Consider the following 23,562-nt stretch of genomic DNA (forward strand, 5'->3'; position numbering starts at 1 on the left):
AAGCGAACCAAGGTCCCCAGGTCTCCCAACTGCGAGGCAGCAGCGCTACCCACTGCACCACCGTGCCGTCCGCATGCAATTATTCACTTTAAAATCTTTTATCGAGCACATCTATCTCATTTACACTTGTCCAATATGTTTCCAGGGCAAGATCCAACCTGCAAACGTTGAAATCGAGCTCCAGCCTCATTGGCCATATGTTTTGGGTGTGCACCAGATTAACATCATTCTGGACCAAAATCTTTAAATGCCTTTCAGACAGCCTTGGTGAAACAAATCTCTCGTAGTCCACTAACAGATGAGTTTGGTGGACTCCCAGATGGGCTTAAAGTGGAGAAGGACAAACAAATTGTAATTGCCTTTACTTCACTATTAGCACAAAGACTTTTCTTGCTTAAATTTAAGAATCCTTGACCACGCCTTTTAAGTCAGTGCGTAACTGATGTTATATACTATTTGAAATTGGAAAAAATCAAATTCTCACTTAGAGGATCTGTACAAAACGTTCTTAAAACCTGGCAGGATCTAATTAATAACACTTTAGAATAAGCATTCATATTGGGGAAAAGAATTCTCTCCTTGTTTTACTGTGGCTTTTTTTTTTCTTAGTGTAAACTGATACCTCTCTTTTTTTGTTCATCACAAAGAAAACTCTGAGAAGCGTTATGAAACTCGAGTGTCGCACCTACACTCTCAGCGATCCTTGCCAAGACTGCCTAACACTGGACATTTGGCAACAGACTGCCACTTTATTTTGGTCTAACAAGAAAGAGACAGACTGCTGCTGTGTTCTTGAGATTCGGCAAAAGTATAGATGCAGCATTACATTTTTTTTGTATTGCATTATTATCTTCGGTGGTCATTTTTGGTTGAAAAAACATTCATTACACTGAAATTCACTTCAATAAAGTGAAATCTATTAAACATTATGTGGTACTAACATTTGACCGGGCCAACAAAAAGTATTCGTTATTCTGCATATTTTGTTACTTTGGTATTCATTATAAAGGGACTTGATCTATATATATATTTGTTTTTGTTCTTATTGTATTGTGTTTGTGGGTAGCATTCTGTCTGTCTTTTGTTATTTGAGGCACAGTGGTGCTGTGGTTAGCACTGCTGCCACACAGCTCAGGTAACATTTTTGGCTCCAATTTTGTAGCCATCAAAACCATTACACCATTATAATCCACTAATTCAGTTCTCCCTCACCCATTGACGTCAAAGTTCCCATACTCTGTGGGGTTCACTCATCATTACTTATAACTATATGCACCAAAGCTAAAAATAATGTTGAAGACTAATTGTGTCTAGACCCTTACCAACATTATATAGAGAACTTTCGATTTACAGCAGATTGTGTAATTTTCACTTGTGGTTACTGATCTGGTGTGAAAGCAAAAGTATAGTCCTTGTAAAAAATTAGCATGATTTTTAGGAAAGGCATAAAATATTTTTGAGAGATGGCCTTCACCCTAACTGATGTAGATTTTATAGTATATACCAAAATATGGCTGCAAAATCACCTGTCTGACTAATCAGAGCACTTAACAGGCCTTGTGATTTCTAAATCTCAAACAGTTTTCTATCACATACTTTTTTTTTAGCTAGCCCCTAAATTTCCAGCACTGGGCCATCTGAAAAGTCAATTTATGTAAGAAAAAGTAAATAAAAAAAGAAAACATAATTAGACTCAGAATTAAAATCTGAATCTGCCTGTATTAGTAACTTGATTTGTAATTTAAATAAAAACATAAAACCAATACAAAAACATCTTTATCTGAAAACGTACTTATTGGGAAATAAAACTGGTTTAACAAGTACAAAATCTGATTCTTGCCTACTCACTGAAAGATGGCTTAATAAATATGACAGTTCCTTTTTTTGGAGCAGCACTGAAGGATTTTACCATCTTTCATAAATCAAACAATATTGGTTAAGGAGTTTGCGCTGGGATAATTTTATCTGAGAAACTATATTAGGTATTTAAAAATGATCTACCATAAATACAGTGTAATAGTGCTGTAGACCTCCTGGCTCTATATTCATTGCTCATGACTGAATATTGTATCTTTTAATCTAATCTAACTCTAAATTAAAATCATGTAGTGTTGTGTACAGCTAAGTGGTAGTAAGTAGCAAACCATAACAGTCGAGAAAGATACGTTGGAAGATGACGTGTAAGTCAATAAACATGCTGAAATCAAAACCAGGAAATCTTTTATCTAAACCAAAACAAAACTTAAAAAATATGCTCGTCAAATTGTTTGCCAAAAAATGTAATTCAAAAACACAAGTGAGTTTTTAGACAATTAATCCACAGTCTCGGACAATGGGACTCAGTGCTACTGGCAATAGGTTCTCATGTCAATTATGTTACTAAGTGCAGCTTCCATCCTAACCCACAGGTACTCATTATAGCAGCACCTAAAGCAAAAACAAAGATTTCAATACATAACGAAAATAGCTTCTGTAACATTATATATAGTTACAATTAAAAAGTAACAATAAGCACATATATACAAAAACCTATGTTTTAGAGTCTACAAAACCATCCAAAAGTTATCACAGAAAAATATATGACACTGAAAAAAAATTATAACCATGACCAAATCACACCAGTGTGGATTGGGATTTTAATGTTCAAATTGGTAGAGAAATAGATGCCGTCATTAACATTTTAAACGACTGCTAAACTTGGAAGAAACAGAACAAAAAAAGTCTAATACAGACAATACAAAATTCAAAGTCAATTATCAATCAATGGCATTTAAAAATAACATTTCCCTATTGCAGTTAGGAGACATTTTGCATTCTGTGCAGTATAACCAAAGGACATTTTTTATAAGCACTCCATATTTGAGCTGGACAGAGTACACAGTAAGATATCCATCTGATCTCTTTCATTTCAATCAAAATGAAATTCAGAGTTCTGGAGAGCTTAATCTTATGGCAATGGATACATGGGTGGGAATGCCAATTGTTGGAACATCCATTTGCAAAACAACAAATGGCATAGAGGAAAAGTGTTTTCCTTCAAATATATTAATTTTCTCCCCATGTCCCTTACAGTATGCTGATTTATTTTAATTGGTGGAGCGAAACTGGCCGTGTGTGTGTGTGTGTGTGTGTGTGTGTGTGTGCGTGTGTGTGTGTGTGTGTGTGTGTGTTTAATGACCTGGCACACAGTCTGGGATGGTTATTAACCTTGCACAAGCAGAATAGGCTCTCGGAATGCACAACCCAATTAAGTGCAATTAAGAGAATGAATGTTCATAAAAAGTCACAAATTAATAAAAATTTGTGGGAGTGGAGGGTATAGGGCAATGGTCAGAAAACTGGACAACTCTAACAAGTTAGACTCGGCTTCATGTTAACTAGTATTCATCATTGAAATTTCCATAGTTTCCTTAGTTAAATACCAGTTCCATCTATAGGGTACTGGGCCAGGTACAAGCCATTGTTGCCATTGTAGCTGCAACTGTAACATGCCAAAAGCATAAAAGAAGCAGGCAGCAGTTAGGAATCTCTGACTATACTTCATTTTCTTCTAATACACAAGTGCTTCAGTCTCTGCCTAGATCAACATGTCGATTCTTTGAAGAATGGTACATATCAATATGCTTTGCCTAACAATAGTGTTTACACATTTTCATTGGATAAACAATAGTATCATTGCTAACTATGAAGCAGTGATTAGAGACCAATGTCCCCAGAACACATTCATTCTCAAACCAGGTAAATACAAAAGGAAAGTAGCAGGTAGTTCTGTTATCACAGTGCTATAAGCTGATGAGATACCAAACAAAACAATTTGATCTTCAGAGCAGGGGGGTATTTTCCATACGTCGCTTAAATCATCCGAGATCAGATGCCTCATCTTGGATGAGTTAATGCCAGTGAAACTCATCCGGGATAAGTCGGTTTTTCAAACACAGCCGTGTAGTAGATTAGTCTAGTTGGATCTAATCATCCGAGATGAATGCGTGTGCCCACGCTGATTGAAAAGCCCATATATATTGAGTCTAGAAAAATGATCAGCAAGTCTTTGATAGGCTGTAACAAAATGACGAAAGAACGGGTGCATTTTTTTTTCCACACAAGTGGAGCAAGACCTTTTATTCGAAGGACATGAAGAATTTCAAGATTTAATATGCACAAGGGGTAACACTGCAAAAGCAGCCCAAACCAGAAAAGACGGCTGGCCAAAAGTGGCCGACAAATTAAACGCGTGTGCATTGTACTTACTGAATACAGCGTTTCATTTCCTATGTGTCAGTAATTATTATTTAATATGTCATAATTCCAGATCAAATGTGAACACAAGGAGAACTCGGGAACAGGTTAAAGTGAAGTACAAGAATTTACTTCAAACTGGTAAATATTGGAATATAACTATTTAAAGAATTGTTGACATAAAGAATCATATACAATGTAAAGAACATTAATTTTAAAGCTAATAAGAAGGCAGACAAGTAAAAAACAGGTGGAGATCCACGTGGTCCAGACCTAACCCAAGAGAAGAGTTGGCTCTCCAGAAAAATGCCCATCGCCCTGTTTCTGAGGGCATTCCAGAGGGAAGCTCCTCCTCAGAACCAGTGGCAGGATGCAGTGGTCACTTCATTTCAGGTAAAGGATGGTCATTGCATATATTTGTCCTCCATGTGTGCCATAGGTATGTTCCATATAGCCCTTTATTTTTGTTGGGTCAGTTGCAGGAAATGTCATATCCCTAAAACCTGTGCCTGACCAACGAGATATTGACGAAGGTTGAATATTTGATGAAGACACTGTGTCTGATTATTCATCAGGAGGAGAGGTACATTTTCCAAATAATGTTTGATCAAACTCCACTCTGATCAGTCCCATGTGCCCCAATCACATTTGGAAACCCTGGGTAATGAGAATGTTAGGCTGATTGTGAGATTCTTTATGGAACTGTGGGTGTTTTTACCTGTGTATTACCTACCTGCAATGGCATGAAACACCTCTTTTATTGTCTGCACACGCAGGTGTCCAGGAAACACTATGAAAACCCGAAGGAAATATTTCAGAGCCAAACAGACTTTATGAATTGCCTGGCAAACTGCACTTTTAGATAGATTTTCCGCATCGCCTACAGTATATAAAAAAAGTGCCGCTTGCAAAAAACCTCAAAGCAATGCATACTGTCTGTGTGGTTGTGAGAGCCTGACTTCGGCGAGTTTGACTTCGAATATAAGGTCCTAATAAATTTTTGAGGTACAATATTCCCCCTTGGCTAAAGCGGTATCTTTCGAAAAGAATTTCCTCCGGGAGCAATAAAGGATCTTGCCGATCGCGCAAACCCCTCTCTATATGAAATTCTCTTCTATTAATTTGCGTACTGATATCAATTGGTCGCTCATTCATGAACGGCGAAGTCATGACTGAATGAATTCCACGCACGGACACTGATTAAGTGTGTGAGTTAATCCTTGTTTACATAGAACAGGTTTGAGGATTAGGATGTGTTGCTATGACAACACATCCAGCAAGAGTTTCGAAAAACCGACAGATTCAGGATCATGCCAAATCGTCAACAATTACATCCGGCTAAACGAATAATCCACGTACGAAAAATATCCCCCAGGTGAATCTTTATCTAGACAGGTAAATATCTATTTCCAGTAGCCACCTATCAACAATAACCTGTACCGGCGTTAACTTTGGAAATTTGCCTTTTCACTTATCATCCTAGTCTAACACAAAAAGTGCCTATTACCCCATCATTGCTATTTACATGTTTTGTTTCCTAAGAGCAATATACAAAAATTTCTTGTTTTTTTTTAAAAAAAAACACAGATTTCTGGCCCATTACACATTCATCCATCAATTTTCTAAATTGCTTTTTCCAATTTTCAGTCACAGGGCACCTGGTGCCTAATCAGGCAAGAGTAGGCATAGGGCTGAAATCAACCATTAACAGGGCATCTAATCACTCTAAAACTGGGGTGTCGAACTCCTGGAGGGTCGCAGTGGCTGCAGGGTTTCATTCTAACCATCTTCTTAATTAGTGACCAGTTTTTTCTGCTAATGAACTTCTTTTGCCTTAGTTTTAAATTAAGTCGACTGTAGCTCCTTAGTTGTTTTTTTCTTAACTAGCAGCCAAACAATACTGAGACACAAAACAAGCCACCACATGACCAGCTCATCTGTGCCCATCACACGATATCTGAAAATAAAAAAGGTGAAGGTCTCATTAAGGTTGATCTCTCAGGTCACCAAAACATTTTGACTGTGTTCTTTGAAAAAACAGAAAATCAACAATTTTGGAAATGTCTGCTGTGGCAGAATGAGAGCAACGACAAGCTGTGGAATTAAATAACGAGTTTAATTACCATCAAGAATTGGCTTCTCATTAAGAAACTGGTTTGAGTGAAATGGGTTAGAGTTTGAAGTTCTGATTTAGCTGGTCATCTGTCAGCTCGTTTCATGTCTCATTTCTGTTTGGCCATCATTTAATGAAGAAAAGAATCAATTCAGAGGGCTGAATCCTTAAAAACAAGGCTATTAAAATGAAGGGAAAAGAAGTTAATTAGCATTGAAACCTGGTCACTGATAGGAAAGGGTTGGAATAAAAACCTGCAGCCACTGCGGCCCTCCAGGCCTGGAATTCGACACCCGTGCTCTAAAACATACTGTAGGCCTTTGATATAGTAGAAGAAATTGAACATCTACGTTAAAAACCCTAGGCAGACACCAGCAAAAGAATAATAAGAATAATAACACATTTTATTTACATTTAACCCAGGCCCATGAATGAAGACATGCATCAGCACTAGTCACTGAACTTCTCTTTCACCAATAGTGTTAGTTATCTAATTAAAAAATACCAAATTACTATACAACTAAAAACTTTGGCACAAATTGAAATGAATGGTCATGTCAATTGCTGCTGACACTGCTGTTTCTTTTTGCAAATTAAAATCTGTAAAGCCACCCTTTTTCACAGATTAAATATTTGCTTATCCATAATGGTTGAATAAGCAAGCATTAAAAATGAATGGAGGGGTTAATGCAGGTTTACTTCACATACTAAAGAAAATTAAATTGAGTGAGTTGATTCTGTAATTCCATTACCACTATGCGATCTGTGACATTGCATTAGTGAAATTGCCAGTCTTCAGCCGTATGCTTTTACCTGTCTAACTACCCTTTAACAAAACTGGTATGTCTTTCAGACAATGACCTTGGTCATTTCAATAGAATTTATAGTACAAACAGGCTCCAAAACAAAACATCAAATAAAAGGGCGAAATCTTAACTAAGGAGGTTATACATTAGCTAATTAATAGAAAGCAACTTAGAACTGCATCTAAAGGCACTGCATCCGCTAATCAAATGGGAGTCGAAGTGTGAGATGGTAGAAAATTCACCCAATGTGCTACAATGCCATCTAGAACAGTTTAGCCAAATGGGTTGCACTGTGAAAAGTTAAAACTTGCAGATGACTGTGATGATGCGGGTTCTACTCCATGCTCCCATTCAGCTTCTGGGAGCTCTTGAACCCGACACCATCAGTAATGTCACAGATGAGCTGGACAGTGAGGCACGATGAAGCAAGGGGATGGTGCAAAAAGTGCAAAGTGCTTTTATTAAAATCAACAAACAAAAACAACGTTCAAATAAATAGTGCAGTGCTTCAAAAATAAGTCATTAAATAAATAATCCGATAAAAACGTGTGAACAGGTGGAGGTTAAAAACACAATGAATAAATCCTTTAAAACAACGAACAGTCTTTTAAAACACAAAGCCCGGTGCATCCTTCTTTAACCCGGCAACTCCCCTGCTTCTCCCTTCCGGGCCCCTCAAAATGGGAGTCGCCCTAACAGCATATGCAGCTCCTTTAATATCCCAGCTACGTCAGGCTCCACTCGGACTGAGACTTGGGTTCCTTCCCCAGCAGCCAGGGCGCTCACGCTGGGGCTCAACATGCCCAAAGCCTCCATGACTCCGCTCCTTTTAGCGGCCAGTTGTCTCTGCTGCTGGTCACTCCAGCTCCTCCCAATTACTCAGCTGGAGCGACCACTTCAATCTGCCCCCTCCGAGAGTTGGGCAAACTCCTCCGGGGCTCCCCAACCAGCTGCCTGCCATTGCTCAAGCAAGCCTGCTGTCGGTTGCTCGCACGCTCGCACCGGCTCCCCACTTCTCCAACCTTCTTCTCCCTTAACCTCCCATTCTCTCTCTTTCCTCTTCTCTACCCTGTTCCCCTCCTAGCCGTCTCGCTCTTCTATTTATTACGGGGACGTGGATCAGATGTGGCAATTAGCAGATCCTAGCACCAATTACGGATGCGGACAACTCCTCACCTGTGCACTTAAGTGAGGACTGTCTGCATCACGCATTACCTGGGAACTGCTCCGGCCACACTTACCACGCCCCCTCTCTAAGGCGCAAATGCGCCGATTATTTATTTAAAAAGTGGCCTTTTTAATGTGAGCTTGGGACCGCTACACCACATTCCTCCCCCCATAAGCCCCAGTGGCACGGGAAGACTCCATGTCACTGCCAACCCTGTGCAACTGGCAGTCCAGGTACACAGCTCGGCCACACTACCACTGCACTAAAATAATAAAAGCACTAAAACAAATCCCACACTAAAATCAACCCAAGCCCCCCTTGTAAAAACAGGACATTAAAAGAATAAGAACTTTTAAAATTACATTAAAAGCAATCAAATAAATAAACTTTCATTAAAAAGCTCTGTCCTTTAAAATGTCCTCCTCCGGCTTGGGTCCGTGGGTTCTTTTAAAAAAAAATGTCTGGCACCAATTCCCGCTTGCTGCTCTGTCTCCTGTTCTTCGGTCCCAACTGCCAGCTCATCCCACCGCTGCCACCAAATGTGACATTGCGGGTTCTAATCCATGATCCCATTCAGCTTCTGGGAGCTCTTGAACCCGACACTATCAGTAATGTCACCGATGAGCTAGGCAGTGAAGACATCAACAATGAAGCAAGGGATGGTGCAAAAAGGGCAAAGTGTTTTTATTAAAATCAACAAACAAAAACAAAGTTCAAGTAAATAGTGCAGTGCTTCAAAAGTCTTCAAATAAATAACAATGATAAAAGAAAACTCCACTGGGGGAGAATGTGAGATAGTTAGTAAGCTTTGAAGTATTCACCCTCTTCACGCTAGTATTTAGTAGATGCTCATTTGGCAACCATGGCAGCCTTGAGTCAGTGTGCAGAGGTCTTTTATCAACTTTGCATCTCTAAACACTTCAATTTGTCCCAGTTCTTTATTGCAAACCTGCTCAAGCTCTGTCAGGTTGCATGACAATCGTGAGTGGACAGCCCTTTTCAAATCCAGCCAAATATTTTCATTTGGACTGAGATCTGGTCTCGGACATGGCCACTCCATTAATGTTGTTGATTTTAAACCATGCTTGTGTAGCTTTGACTTTATTCTTGGGGTGTTACCAAGCTGGAAAACAAATCTTCTTGCAGATGGCATTGGGTTTTATTTCAGGATTTCCCTGTATTCTGCTTCATTCATTTTATCCTTTACCCTTACAATCCATCTAGGACCTGTTGCACAGAAGCGTTCCCACAGTCTGATGCTGCTATCATCTTGCTTCATGGTGAGGATGGCATGTTTTTTTTTATACTGTGCAGTGTTCAAAGATGGCACTTGGTCTGAATTTTTGTCTTATTACATCAAAGAACTTTCTTCCAGGTAACGTCAGAGTCTTCCAAGTGCCATCGAGGAAACTCTAGCTGAGGTGTCATGTGTATTTTTGTTTTTAGCAGTGCCTTTCACTCAAAAACTGTGACTAGTGAAGTACCAAGATGTCAGTTGCTGTCTGCACATTCTCCCCAATCCTAGGCACTGGACCTTGTAATTCCTTCAGACTTCTCATAAATCTTTTCTTGGTCTCCCTCATTAGTCTTCTTCTTGCACTAGGCTGCTCAAGTTGATATAGAGAGGCGCAATACTTTTTCAATTTCTTAATGATTGATTTAATTGAACTCCAAGGGATATTGAAGAACTTGGGTATTTTCTTGTCTCCATCCTCTGCCTTGTGTTTTTCAATCCCCTTTTCACATAGTTGCATGGAGTGTTCTTTGTACTTCCTTGAGTAGATTACACCACAACACCAACTCACCACAATTTGGACCCTCTAGTTACAGATGAATTTAGACCGTAATCATTTGAAACCCCTCGACTACAGGCAGGTGATCTCCACTGCACTAATTATGGAACTTCTAAAACCAATTGGCTACGCCAGTGACGATTCAGCTGTGTCGTAATCAGAGGTGGGTAGTAACGAGTTACATTTACTGTTACATTTACTTGAGTAACTTTTTAAAAAAATTGTACTTCTAAGAGTAGTTTTACTGCACCATACTTTTTTACTTGAGTACATTTGTGAAGAAGAAACGCTACTCTTACTCCGGTACATTGGGCAACACTCGACTCGTTACTTTTTTCCATTTACACATTAGATACGCTTATTTTTTTGCCAGAGAGAAGTCACCAGTGGATCTACTGCATGACTGTTTCACCAATCAGACGTAGCAACAATAATCACATGACTCCGTTTCACCAATCAGACGTAGCAATGCAGTCACTTGACCACACACAAACTTCCTGCGTCTGCAGCCTATGAGAGACTTTTAGTCATGTGGGGCTCCTGGTCACAGCTTCACTGCAAGAACTTTGAGAGCCAACTCCTGCTGATTCTTAACCATCACTTCACTGAGTGAAGAACAAGCAGGTTTTAACCAAACACGCACAGACACAGACAGTCATGGTAAAGTGAGACTTCTTGTACGTGCACAAGCTGCCTTGTTCTAATGTTATTTTCTATCGGCTGTGCTATTTGGAGGGCAAGTGTGTGACGATGCCGGCCCCCTACAGACTCTTTTCTTTTCTTCTTTTCTTTGATTCCCCCTTCTTTTTTTTGTGCCGACCCGTATATATACACTCCCGTCTCCATGGGCCTTAATCACACACTGCAGAAAGCCAATGAAGCAAATGAGAATGTCTTTATTACAGGAAATAAAAGCATGCTATCCCATGATTATCACTGCCATCTTACACTTTTGACTACTGAATAAAGAATTATATGTAAGTCTATGAATAAAGATTATCTTTAGTTTAATGAATGTTTCAAGAACCTCTGTTATTGCTAGATGCACCAGTTTAGGTAGACCAGTGTGGCTGATTTCTAGTTGAACAATATGATATCATCCAGAAGAGAGGTACAACTTATCTTGTTTTTTATTATTTTTGATAAGTAATTTTTACATTAAAGCATACTTTAATATTTGGAATTAGGTCGAAAATTGCCAACCCAAGATTTGAATTCACCTGGTCCTGTTCAGGGGTAAGGGGATCCAGTGTGAACACCAGTGTTGCATTCATGTTACCAATTTAGAAATGCCAGTGCAAGAGGTGACAGGTGTACCTGGAGAGAACCCATGGAAACATGTGGAGAACATGCAGACTCTACGTGAACAGTGGTTACACTGGGATTGTAATCACGATCCATGCTGTGAGGCAGCAATGCTCACCAGTGTCTCACTATATTACTTCCCCATTCCTATAAGTATGTAACATAAATAAATAAATATATATTATTGACTCAGCTACAGACAAGATGTATATGATAAAAATGAAGGTACCTTTACAAACTTTACAGCATCTGTTTTCTGGAAGAATCCAATCCTTTTCGGTACAGTTTAAGACTGGGCATGTTTCAGTCACTTTAACCATAATTCCGTTCTACAAAAAAAAAAAAAAAAAGCATTACCACTTTCACATTATAGCCATCTGAAAGTTTAGTGTAAATTCATTAAAATTAATGAGACAATATGTTCTTGATTAAAACATCATTAAATTGCACCACAAGATCCTCATTCCTCACACAATGATTGACCTGCAGTATAAAAGCCTAATGTGAAAGCAGATATTAATTAGGGCTAATTAGACTTTTTGCTTTCTTTGATGTTAAATGCATTACAGCAACAGAAACGCTGTAACCTGAAACTATTTTACCTTTTCAGCCTTTATATTTTGATCTTTCTAGCACAGAGATGCATTAGACAGCTGGACTTCCATTCCAAGGCTGCCGGTATTATGCTTAACACATAATAGCACATTGCCCAGGTTACAATTTTGCCTCAGTGGATTTCACTTTTCAAAATAACCTTATATCATGAAGGAATGCCTCTATTACAGGTGAAAAAATATATACAGCTCTTTGCAATCTGTGGGTAATAAAATATCATGTCTTAGATAAAGAAGCTAACCAATTGTCTGTGTTATAAAATAATGCAGTTTTCAAGGCATCCGAAGAGTTGAGAATCAAAGCTCAGCTGTGTCACATCCCATTAGTAAAAACATTCCAGGCTGTGAAGTAATACCTAAATGTAACAGTGCAAGTTTCATCTCTTCAATTTTCAATGTCACATCACAGAAAATCATTTAACTGAAGTACAGCGTATGTACTCTGACAATTCTCAATAGCCCACTGACCTGAATAGTATACCAGCAGGTCGAGAAAACAGCTTCAGAAACTGGAAATGAAACTGATAGAGAGTATCAGAAAACAGCAGCAGCACAAATGAGAAATGATGCATTTCTTTAAATGGAATATACATTGTATCATTTTTGCTAACATGTGCCAAAACCTTCCTTTTAAGCTGATGTTAGTCTCAAACAGCTCAAGTAAACACTTCATGATTAATCTGTAGCTGATAATGAAGCCACAAAAAGTTTATGAAGATTACACATCTACTGTGGGAACCAAAACACATGGAGTCATTTGTGAGCTACTGAATGATTTTCTCTGTTTTCTGTAATTCTTGGAGCAACATAATAATTGCAGAGAGTACTTATATTTGGCATGTATGTAATGAAGCAGTCAACTGAGGACCTGTGATGTGACTGTTTCTTGTACTATAGACTCTGATGTTCAGTTGTGCATCTGGGCCTTCTGCCTCTTTTTTTAGGTCCAGTTTGCCCTCTTCTCTGAAGACAGTGATGGACACCTTTGTATGATATTTTTAGCTTCTTGGCAATGCACCACCTGAAATAACTTCATTAACACAAAACAATAAAGACAGCCATGATTTGTTTTAGCTGTTTTTGAACCTAGAATTAAAATTTAGGAAGGAAAATGCATTGCGACCCAAGGAAAAATAATTTACTGGTTTTACTGAAAAGAATGACAGGATATAGCTCTACAAGGGTTTGTCTAATCATCAATTAGCATTTAAATGTTATTAATTAAGTATGAGCTAAAATTGTTTACCATTATGACACTGGAGTAATGTCTGCAAAAAAATGGGGCATTGCAGTCATATGTGAAAAATAAATTGTAAATCGGTCATTTCAAGCAGTAAACGCTATTGTAATGTTAAGAAAACATTGGCTATATCTTTAAATTAATTACACGGTAACTTGATAAAAATCTGATGAATTCCTATCAAAAACATGAAGATAGATAGATAGATAGATAGATAGATAGATAGATAGATAGATAGATAGATAGATAGATAGATAGATAGATAGATAGATAGATAGATAGATAGATAGATAGATAGATAGATAGATAGACTTTATTTGTCCCCAGTGGGAAATTTGGCTTTTAACAGAAGTTCTTTAAATAAATAAATAAATACATAGATAGATAGATAGATAGATAGGTAGATAGATAAATAAATAAATACACACACACTCTGGTCTGAACACACACCAGATGAATATAAAGCAAGAAAAAACAAAAAAGAAAGTTCTGACTTGGCTGTCCCAGTCCCAGTGAGGCATTATGCAGATATATTGCTGTTGATATATTGGAGCCCCCGTTGTGTTTCTTCACACACTTCTGCTGAATGATTCATTGGCTGAAAGTCCTCAGTGTTAGTTTGTCAGAGAGAGAATGTGCAGCATTGTTCAGAATGGCACTCAGTTTTGTTTTAATTCTCTCCTTCACTATGACCACCAGAGGGTCCAGAGTGAGTCCTATAACTGAGCCTGCCCTTTTTAATCAGCCTGTTGATTCGATGGGCCTCTCTTGAACTGATGTTACCTGCCCAGCTTACCACAGTGTAGAAAATCAAATTACCCATCACAGAGGTATAGAAGATGTGAAGGATATCACTTCCCACATTGCAGGAACGCAGTCTCCTAAGGATTTCTGGGTGATTCCAAATTTTTTAATTCTCAAGAATATACAGTGCATCCGGAAAGTATTCACAGCGCATCACTTTTTCCACATTTTGTTATGTTACAGCCTTATTCCAAAATGGATTAAATTCATTTTTTTCCTCAGAATTCTACACACAACACCCCATAATGACAACGTGAAAAAGTTTACTTGAGGTTTTTGCAAATTTATTAAAAATAAAAAAAACTGAGAAATCACATGTACATAAGTATTCACAGCCTTTGCTCAATACTTTGTCGATGCACCTTTGGCAGCAATTACAGCCTCAAGTCTTTTTGAATATGATGCCACAAGCTTGGCACACCTATCCTTGGCCAGTTTCGCCCATTCCTCTTTGCAGCACCTCTCAAGCTCCATCAGGTTGGATGGGAAGCGTCGGTGCACAGCCATTTTAAGATCTCTCCAGAGATGTTCAATCGGATTCAAGTCTGGGCTCTGGCTGGGCCACTCAAGGACATTCACAGAGTTGTCCTGAAGCCACTCCTTTGATATCTTGGCTGTGTGCTTAGGGTCGTTGTCCTGCTGAAAGATGAACCGTCGCCCCAGTCTGAGGTCAAGAGCGCTCTGGAGCAGGTTTTCATCCAGGATGTCTCTGTACATTGCTGCAGTCATCTTTCCCTTTATCCTGACTAGTCTCCCAGTCCCTGCCGCTAAAAAACATCCCCACAGCATGATGCTGCCACCACCATGCTTCACTGTAGGGATGGTATTGGCCTGGTGATGAGCGGTGCCTGGTTTCCTCCAAATGTGACGCCTGGCATTCACACCAAAGAGTTCAATCTTTGTCTCATCAGACCAGAGAATTTTCTTTCTCATGGTCCGAGAGTCCTTCAGGTGCCTTTTGGCAAACTCCAGGCGGGCTGCCATGTGCCTTTTACTAAGGAGTGGCTTCCGTCTAGCCACTCTACCATACAGGCCTGATTGGTGGATTGCTGTAGAGATGGTTGTCCTTCTGGAAGGTTCTCCTCTCTCCACCGAGGACCTCTGGAGCTCTGACAGAGTGACCATTGGGTTCTTGGTCACCTCCCTGACTAAGGCCCTTCTCCCTCGATCGCTCAGTTTAGATGGCTGGCCAGCTCTAGGAAGAGTCCTGGTGGTTTTGAACTTCTTCCACTTATGGATGATGGAGGCAACTGTGCTCATTGGGACCTTCAAAGCAGCAGAAATTTTTCTGTAACCTTCCCCAGATATGTGCCTCGAGACTATTCTGTCTCGGAGGTCTACAGACAATTCCTTTGACTTCATGCTTGGTTTGTGCTCTGACATGAACTGTCAACTGTGGGACCTTATATAGACAGGTGTGTGCCTTTACAAATCATGTCCGGTCAACTGAATTTACCACAGGTGGACTCCAATTAACCTGCAGAAACATCTCAAGGATGATCAGGGGAAACAGGATGCACCTGAGCTCAATTTTGAGCTTCATGGCAAAGGCTATGAATACTTTTGTACATGTGCTTTCTCAATTTTTTTATTTTTAATAAATTTGCAAAAATCTCAAGTAAACTTTTTTCACATTGTCATTATGGGGTGTTGTGTGTAGAATTCTGAGGAAAAAAATGAATTTAATCCATTTTGGAATAAGGCTGTAACATGTGGAAAAAACAAAATGTGGAAAAAGTGATGCGCTCTGAATACTTTCCGGATGCACTGTATAAAGTCTTAGGCACATTAAAAAGGCTATAAAGTTGGAATGCTTTTAAAAATAATGCCATGACTAGTTTTTATTAATCAATAAGCTTCCTAAACAGTGAAGTAAACAGAAAAAAAAAATGATATTTGATGTGACCACACTTTGCATTCTCTTAAACTCATTTATTCCAAGCTATGTGGTGAACATACCACGGGTCCACTGCAGACTTTGGCTATCTTTGTTGTAATCCAAGACTGACCTGACCATGTTGGTATCAGAGCACTGTGATGGTCATACCATCTATTACATGATTCCTTACTCCTATTTTCACAGCAGGTAGTTTATTTATGATCTTGGGCATGTGTTTGTGTTATTGTGATGCTGCAGAATGAAGTTTGGACCAATCAGATATCTCCCTGATGGAATTGCATGATGGATAAGAATCTGACTGTACTTTGCAGCAGTGAAGGAGCCATCAGTTTTGATCCAATCACAAATTCCTTTTGAGGAACTGTAGCCCCAAACCTACAGAAAACCTACAACATACTTTACGGTTACCTGCAGTTATTTATCTATGTACTGTATTCCAGCAGTTTGACAAAAAATTGCCTTTTCTTAAAACTAAAAAAAATTCTAAGTTTGATTAATAAGTCCCTGAGCAACTGCTTCCAATTTGTGAATTCCAGTCCTTGTGCTTTTTGTTCATAGGTGAATCATCTGGCTTTATTTCCACATCAGAGGAATGGCTTTTTGGTCGCAACTCTTCCATGAAGACCTCCTCTGATAAGACTTCTCCACACTGTAGATAGTTATACCAGGGGTTCCAGTGGTTTCTCCCAGTTCTGAGCTGATAGTACTGCTGGAAATCTTCTGATTTCAAAGGAAAGCAAGCTTGACATATTTCTCCATTGCTGTATACAATTTCTGTGACTGACCACTGCACTTCTGATTCTCAGCTTTGTACTTTTGCTTGTGCTTTTGCAGAACAGCTTGGACAGCACATCTGGAAACACCTGTCTGCTGTGAAATGTCTGCTTGGGAGAGACCTTGACGATGAAGGAAGACCAAGTTGTGTTGTTGCTATGTTTACTTCTGCTATGATGTAAGATTTGAAAGTTAAACCACCACATTTACCACAACCTTACTTTTTTAGTCTGCTTGTCCCTTGCCTTGTTTTGTTTCCACTACTTGACTTTTTCTGTTTCAGTTAATTCCTTTGGGTTAACCTAACCTTGATTTCATTGATCTTCGGCGCCTGACTGTTATACTTGTTTAGACAGAGCATTGAGCTATACACCTACAAAGATCTCGTGTTTTTGAACTGGAAAATGCTCTTTTACCATAAGGACAGTCAAATATCTTACTGTATTGCTCTACGTTTTTGCAAATGTATAATTTGAAATTCCAAAACATGCTCTATCAATTGACATAAAAAACACCTAAGTGAATCGTTTTTGTGAAGTATCAAAAGCCTGTGACTTTTGTACAATACTCTATATACGTATACATAGTCACACATGTGTGCCTGGGGGTCTCCAGACAAGCTTGACTGAGGTAAGCAATACCACTTCAGGACAAGAGGGGGTGCTCATGCTAATGGTAACCTGTCCTTTCTCCAAACTCACAGAATACACCTAGTGAGGGCACTCCCACCCAGCCATGACTTCCAAAACAAGTCCTGGCCATCCCACCATATAAAGCGACGGCACAGGAAGGTGGTGTCTTTTAAGCATACCTGGACCCGACTCTGCTAAGTGCCAGAGAAACGTACCAGATAGAGGGAGCAGAGAACAAGAAAGCCCAAAGGACTGACCTTAATTCAATGTCTTTTTAGTTGTGCTCTTAAGCACCCCTGTTTGCTTCTTTATTTTCTGTTAATTTAAACAGGGTTACCTTGGTGGTACCCCAATATTTCTCCTATCTTTCAACTGCTTCCTCTCCACCAGCCAAAATATATAGTATTTTAACTGGATTACGCCTTTCACTTTCAGTTTATATATTGTAGGCATCCATAGATATATGTTTGTACATGTGTATGTCTTTACTTCATGAGTTAAGTGTGTGGACAAGGTAACTCAAATACAAATCACTCAATCCATTTGAAATATATATTAAGCACAGTAAAATAAAAGAACCTATCATGAACTATTCATAAAGTCAGATGAGTTTAAAATGATTGGCAGAAATTACTCAGGGACATATCAGAAAGAGAGTCAATCGTTGCCAAGGTCCTGAGCAACACTAGTAGTCAGAGATCACAGAGAAACACTGAGTTTCAAGTCAAAAAGCATAATCCAAAATTAAATTAAATTGCTCAGCAACATTTCCCTTCATTTTTTAAAAAAGTTTGGATACCTTCCAGATGATACATTGGTTTTATTGAAAATGCTATAAGTAAAAGTGGGTTTGTAATCCTCCTTATGGGAGACTAAATGTCATGCTTAGGGGATGTCGCAGATTGAGGCCCTTGTCATCCTCTTGAACCCTCTGACTCGACTCCAGACACCAGGTAAAAGTCCAAATATTACTGTTATTTGAACAATACAGTGCACAAAGCACCCTCCACTCCACAATACTCATAAATCAATAAACAAACCACAATAATCAATCCTCTACACTCCCAGACACGTTGCCACCCTTCCTCCCAGCTCAGCTCCGTGTACTGGTTTCCCAGAGTCCTTTATATAGTCCCTGACCCGGAAGTGTTTCTCCTTTCTGTCCATGTGATCATGAACACTTCCGGGTCGGATAAAAAGCTCCTTTCTTCAACCCGGAAGCACATCGTTTCCTCTTGTCATGTGATCATGACACACCTCCGGGTTATAGGGCAAGTAAGAGTCCGGCAGCCTCCCCACAGCGACTCCTGGTGGTCCCCATGGTATCCAGCAGGGCTGTGCATATAAACTACAAAGTCCATGAGGCCCTGCTGGAATTCGGGGAACGTCCACACTGTTGGGAGAGCTCCACCTGGCGGCCTGGGGGTGAGGGCCGGAATATTTAGCCGGCCACCCACCACAGGGAATATCTTTCAGCTCTTGCTTGTGCAATCAGGTTTCAAAAAGCTGCAAATTCTAGAGACTTCACTTGACACCATTATGTACTGATCTTTGTTCCACTATACACATCATTAGCTTGGGACTGGACTACAAGAAGAAATGAAATCAAATGCTTACCTTACATTCTCTGCAGCTCTTAGTAAAAATTCTTTGCCCTTCTGCCAGCATTTTCCCCACATAGGTGCATTTAGCTGCAATAAATAAAATAAAGTCCGTAAGAATAGCCAAACAGATATCCATCCATCTTGTACCTGCACTCACTACATACAACTTTTAAAGATCACGGGGAGCAGGAGCCAGTTCATCACACACACACACACACACTCACTTATACTGGACCAGATTGTGAGTAACAGGTTAACACAAACATGTTTGGAAAACTGTACTACCTAAAGGGGAAATCGATAAGACACATTAATTTATATTCCACTCAGACAGTCTTCTAAAGCTGTGACTACCACTGCGTCACTGGTGTCTGAATAAATATAAATAATGACATAAATTTAATAGAAAGAGTATGATAAAAGATTATATGTAATACAAATACACAATCAACTCCAGTAACCCAGTTGGTAAAATTAATTATATTCAATAATGTTGTTAGATCCTTCAAGCTTGCAAATGTTTTTTAAAACTCCAGACTAAATCTGACCTCTATATCACCTATTATACCTTATGAGTAATGGGTAGCAGCTGCCGACAGAGGCAAACTTCTTGGCAAACTTGACAAATTCTATGTAGCTGTTGTAATGAAAGTAGGGAACAAAGAGAAAGCCATTGTCTGCAAAACTGTAATGTGTTTTTGGGTGTGGCTACTAAAATTTTATCTCAGACTGCCTTATAAGAAACCCTTCCAGAGGAGAATATTAAAATAAAAATACAATCTGCAAGCAGGCTGTAAATAACAGCTTCAGAAACATTATGAGCACTTACTTCTGTTCCACAGTCTGCACCGTTCCATGCCACCTCTCTCTGGAGTCACAGCCACACAGAAAGACCGGGCACTCAGTGCAGAAGTCAACTATGCCATGTAGGCTCCGACTTTTCTATCCTGAACTCTTACATAGTGTCGTATGTTTATCAACTCACCAGATCTTTCTCTGAGAAATACGCAATTTTAAAATGTTGTAATGATCAAAATGATTCTGGCATTTTCACTGTGCTTATTCCATTCTTGATCTTCAACTTTTACGACTCTTACTGAATTAGGAAAAGCACACAATTTTGGCTGGAGGTCTCTATGTTGTGAGAAATCAAAGTAAACATTTCGTTATTACAGCACTTCAGTGGTTTTGTTATTGAACATATTGAAATGAAACAGCTAATCCCATGTGTATTTCACATTTCTGCTTTCATTGGTTGTGTATTGATTGCATGATTTTAATAATTGTCCAGAAATGATTGGGGGGCAATTAGATTAAATATATATTTTTGTATACCACAGAAAGTTTTAAATGTGTTGAACACTTGTAACTGTAGAAAATAAGTGACTTGACTGTCAATCCTGTGCAAATAAGAAACATGTATGGATTATATACTGTAAATGATACACTGTTTATATATGTATATTACATAATAACCTTTCAAAAGGTTACGTGTTCGTCTGTCACTTTATCTTCTTTGCTATGTCTCTGTCATTCCAACAGATGGAGCATCACAAACATTTGTAGTATTGCATTTTATTACTACAAGTATTTTTGATGCGTGCACTGCAAACAATAAAGTCTACATTGATTACATAAAGTCTAACCTGCCTTAGCAGCACACACACACACATTATATATATTATATTATATACAGTATATATATATATATATATATATATATATATCATAGGGTTGGGCTGTACCAGAATACAAGTACCAGCACAACGTATTCAGAATACAAAAGTAAGTATTCGAGATTTAGCTTGCGGTATGTTTCTAAAGATGTATTCAAGAATACAGTTACTTTATGACATTTAATATTGAATACTACTAAAATACATCTCCTAAAAAAAGTGTTGTACAGTTGGCCCTCCACATCTACGGATTCAATCAATCGTAGATAAAAATTATTTAAAAAAAAAAAAAAATTTCCAGAAACTTTAAAAAAAGCAACACATGAATTTGCAGCATGCCGAACACTATGCTGAATCCAAGCGAATGAAGTTATGTGTAAGCATACTCTTCTGTAGCTTCCCAGCATTTCACAGGTACTCAAGTCTCCCTCCAGCACTCGATGTTTGAGCATTATTTGCCTTGTGTCTCGTTCGTTCGCTACTTGTGTTGTGTGTCTAACTGGTTAATTTAATGCTCAAGCACTGGGAAATGAGGTTCTAAATGTTTTCTGTTAGGAAGCCTAGCACTTGCTATCTCTCTCTGTCTCTTTCGTAAACTTGAAGCAACAGCACTGTAGATGCAAAACAGTCTGCGACACACCTCTAATTCTGGTGGTTTCTGGTTGATTTTTTTGGTGAGCTACACTCTTTCATAAACCTTGTTCTCTTTACACCATTTTTTAAAAGTTTTTTTCTGTTGATTTATATTTGTTTCTGTTTCAAAGGATAGCAGTAAAATAATTATTTGATGTTTTAAGCAGAAGCTCTATAGATGGAGAGGAAATGTAAAATGGATTCTGTTTGATTTTTAGCCTCCTGAGCCTAACTGCAGCTTGAAACAGGCAATAAAGTTAAAAAAAAGGGATTTGAATGGTGATCTGTGGTGGACGTTATTTGACCAGATAAGACATAGCTACACAATACAGAGCATGTCATTAGGAGTTTACACACACGTGTGTTCACGTCTTATTACAGCAGATGCCAGGAATTCAGGGACCCAGGTAAAAGAGGGAACAGTTACATGTACACCTTTTTTTTTCTGTAAAAAAAAAATAACTCAAAAAAACACATGTGGTCAAAGCAATCATGAAAAGGTTGTTCAGACAAGCTGGCCTGAGTATTTCAAAAACTGCTGAATCTACTGGGATTTTCACACACAGCAATCTCTAGAGTTTGCAGAGAATGGTCCAAAAAAAGCAAAAATATTCACTGAGTGGAAGTTGTCTACCTTGTTGATGGCAGAGGTCAGAGGAGAATGGTCAGGGTGGTTCAAACTGACAGAAAGGCAACAATAACTCAAATAACTATTTGTTATAACCAAGGTATGCAGAAGAGCATCTCTGAATGCACAACACGTTGAACCTTGAAGCAGATGGGCTACAGCAGCAGGAGAACACACCGGGTGACACTCCTGTCAGCTAAGAACAGGTAACTAAGACTACAACTCTCACAGGCTCCATCAAAATTGAACAGTAGAAAATTGGAAATACATTGCCTGGTCTGACAAGTCTCGATTTCTGCAACAACATTCGGATGGTAGGGTCAGAGTTTGGCATCAGCAACATGAAAGCACTGATCCCTCCTGCCTTCTATCAACGGTTCAGGCTGATGGTGGTGGTGTGTGTGATATTTTCTTAGCATACTTTGGGCCCCTTAGTACTAATTCAGCATCATTTAATGCCACAGCCTACCTGAGTATTGTTGCTGACCATGTCCATCCCTTTATAACCACAGAGAACCCATCTTCTTATGGCTATTTCCAGCGGGATAACACACCATGTCACAAAGCCCAAATCATCTTGAACTGGTTTCTTGAACATGACAATGAGTTCACTGTGCTCAAATGGCCTCATGGTCACCACATCACAATCCAATACAACACCTTTGGAATGTGGTGGAACGGGAGATTTGCATCATGGATCTGCAGCAACTGTGTGATGCTTTCATGTCAATATGGACAAAAATCCCTGAGGAATGTTTCCAGCACCTTGTTGAATCTATGCATGAAGAATTACTACAGTTCTGAAGGCAAAAGGGGGTCCAACCCGGTACTAGCAAGTGGCCAATGAGTATATGTATAAAATGTGCATATTGAAGAATATATTGCCAGTTTTAGATTGTCCAGTTTATTCTGTACTCACTAGATGTGTTAGTAATGATTCCTCAAATCAAACTGTTTTCCTCTGACCCTGGGAATTCTATTCATATTTTGCCTTTCTACTAGAAACACTCCTTTTTTGCTAACCATTTTTCTTAATAAAGTGAAGTTTCGTTTTTTTGGTCGATCTCTAGTATCATTAATAATGGTGTGAATATGTGATGTAGATCCCACTCATCAATCCATTTCATTACAATACAGCATCATGGCCAGATAGCATTCTGTGCTGGTGATGATTTCAACCTTCCTGTCTTGTTTTGTAAAAAGTTGGCCTACAATTTAAAAGGTGGAAGATGGTGCATTCTGTGGAACCTTATACCACTGTAAGCTTATTAAACCTACTACTCCTGGCCATGGTACAAGACGTGACAATTATTGGTACAAGGTGACAGACACAGCAGAACATCATTGTACTGTAAGTTTATTCCACAGTTACTGTATGGAAGCATGTCCTGTACTATACAACAGAATGGCCTTAAGAAAGTGGGTGGCCAGTTTTTCTAGAACAGCCATACACAGATTTTACTTATTCCAAAAAATAAAGGACTATCCCACAAGTTTAGAAAAAGAGGTGACCATCCCATTAAGCATAGCCCACAGACTGGTCAGAACATTCTAGAAAGAGTCTCTAAGAGTTCTAGGTTAATATTATGGCATCTGTGTAAACATTCATGTTTCAGCTTTAATTGGAGGATGTTAA

General features: G+C 38.9%; 1 protein-coding gene and 1 long non-coding RNA gene across 2 annotated transcripts in view; one reads left to right on the forward strand and one right to left on the reverse strand.

Annotated features, from left to right (window-relative positions):
• LOC114645928 (protein kinase C-binding protein NELL1-like) overlaps positions 1-23,562 on the reverse strand; it is a 1,522,815-nt gene that overhangs the window by 997,812 nt on the left and 501,441 nt on the right. Inside the window, exons 10-11 of the mRNA XM_028793848.2 lie at positions 19,003-19,076; positions 11,651-11,750 (exon numbers count right to left, since the gene is read on the reverse strand). Coding sequence (XP_028649681.1) covers positions 11,651-11,750; positions 19,003-19,076 — 174 coding nt within the window. The remainder of the gene's footprint in view (positions 1-11,650; positions 11,751-19,002; positions 19,077-23,562) is intronic.
• LOC127526750 (uncharacterized) overlaps positions 1-23,562 on the forward strand; it is a 485,290-nt gene that overhangs the window by 4,666 nt on the left and 457,062 nt on the right. The gene's annotated exons all lie outside the window — the stretch shown is intronic.

Source organism: Erpetoichthys calabaricus, chromosome 2 (genome assembly GCF_900747795.2).
Source record: "Erpetoichthys calabaricus chromosome 2, fErpCal1.3, whole genome shotgun sequence".
Lineage (NCBI taxonomy): Eukaryota > Metazoa > Chordata > Cladistia > Polypteriformes > Polypteridae > Erpetoichthys > Erpetoichthys calabaricus.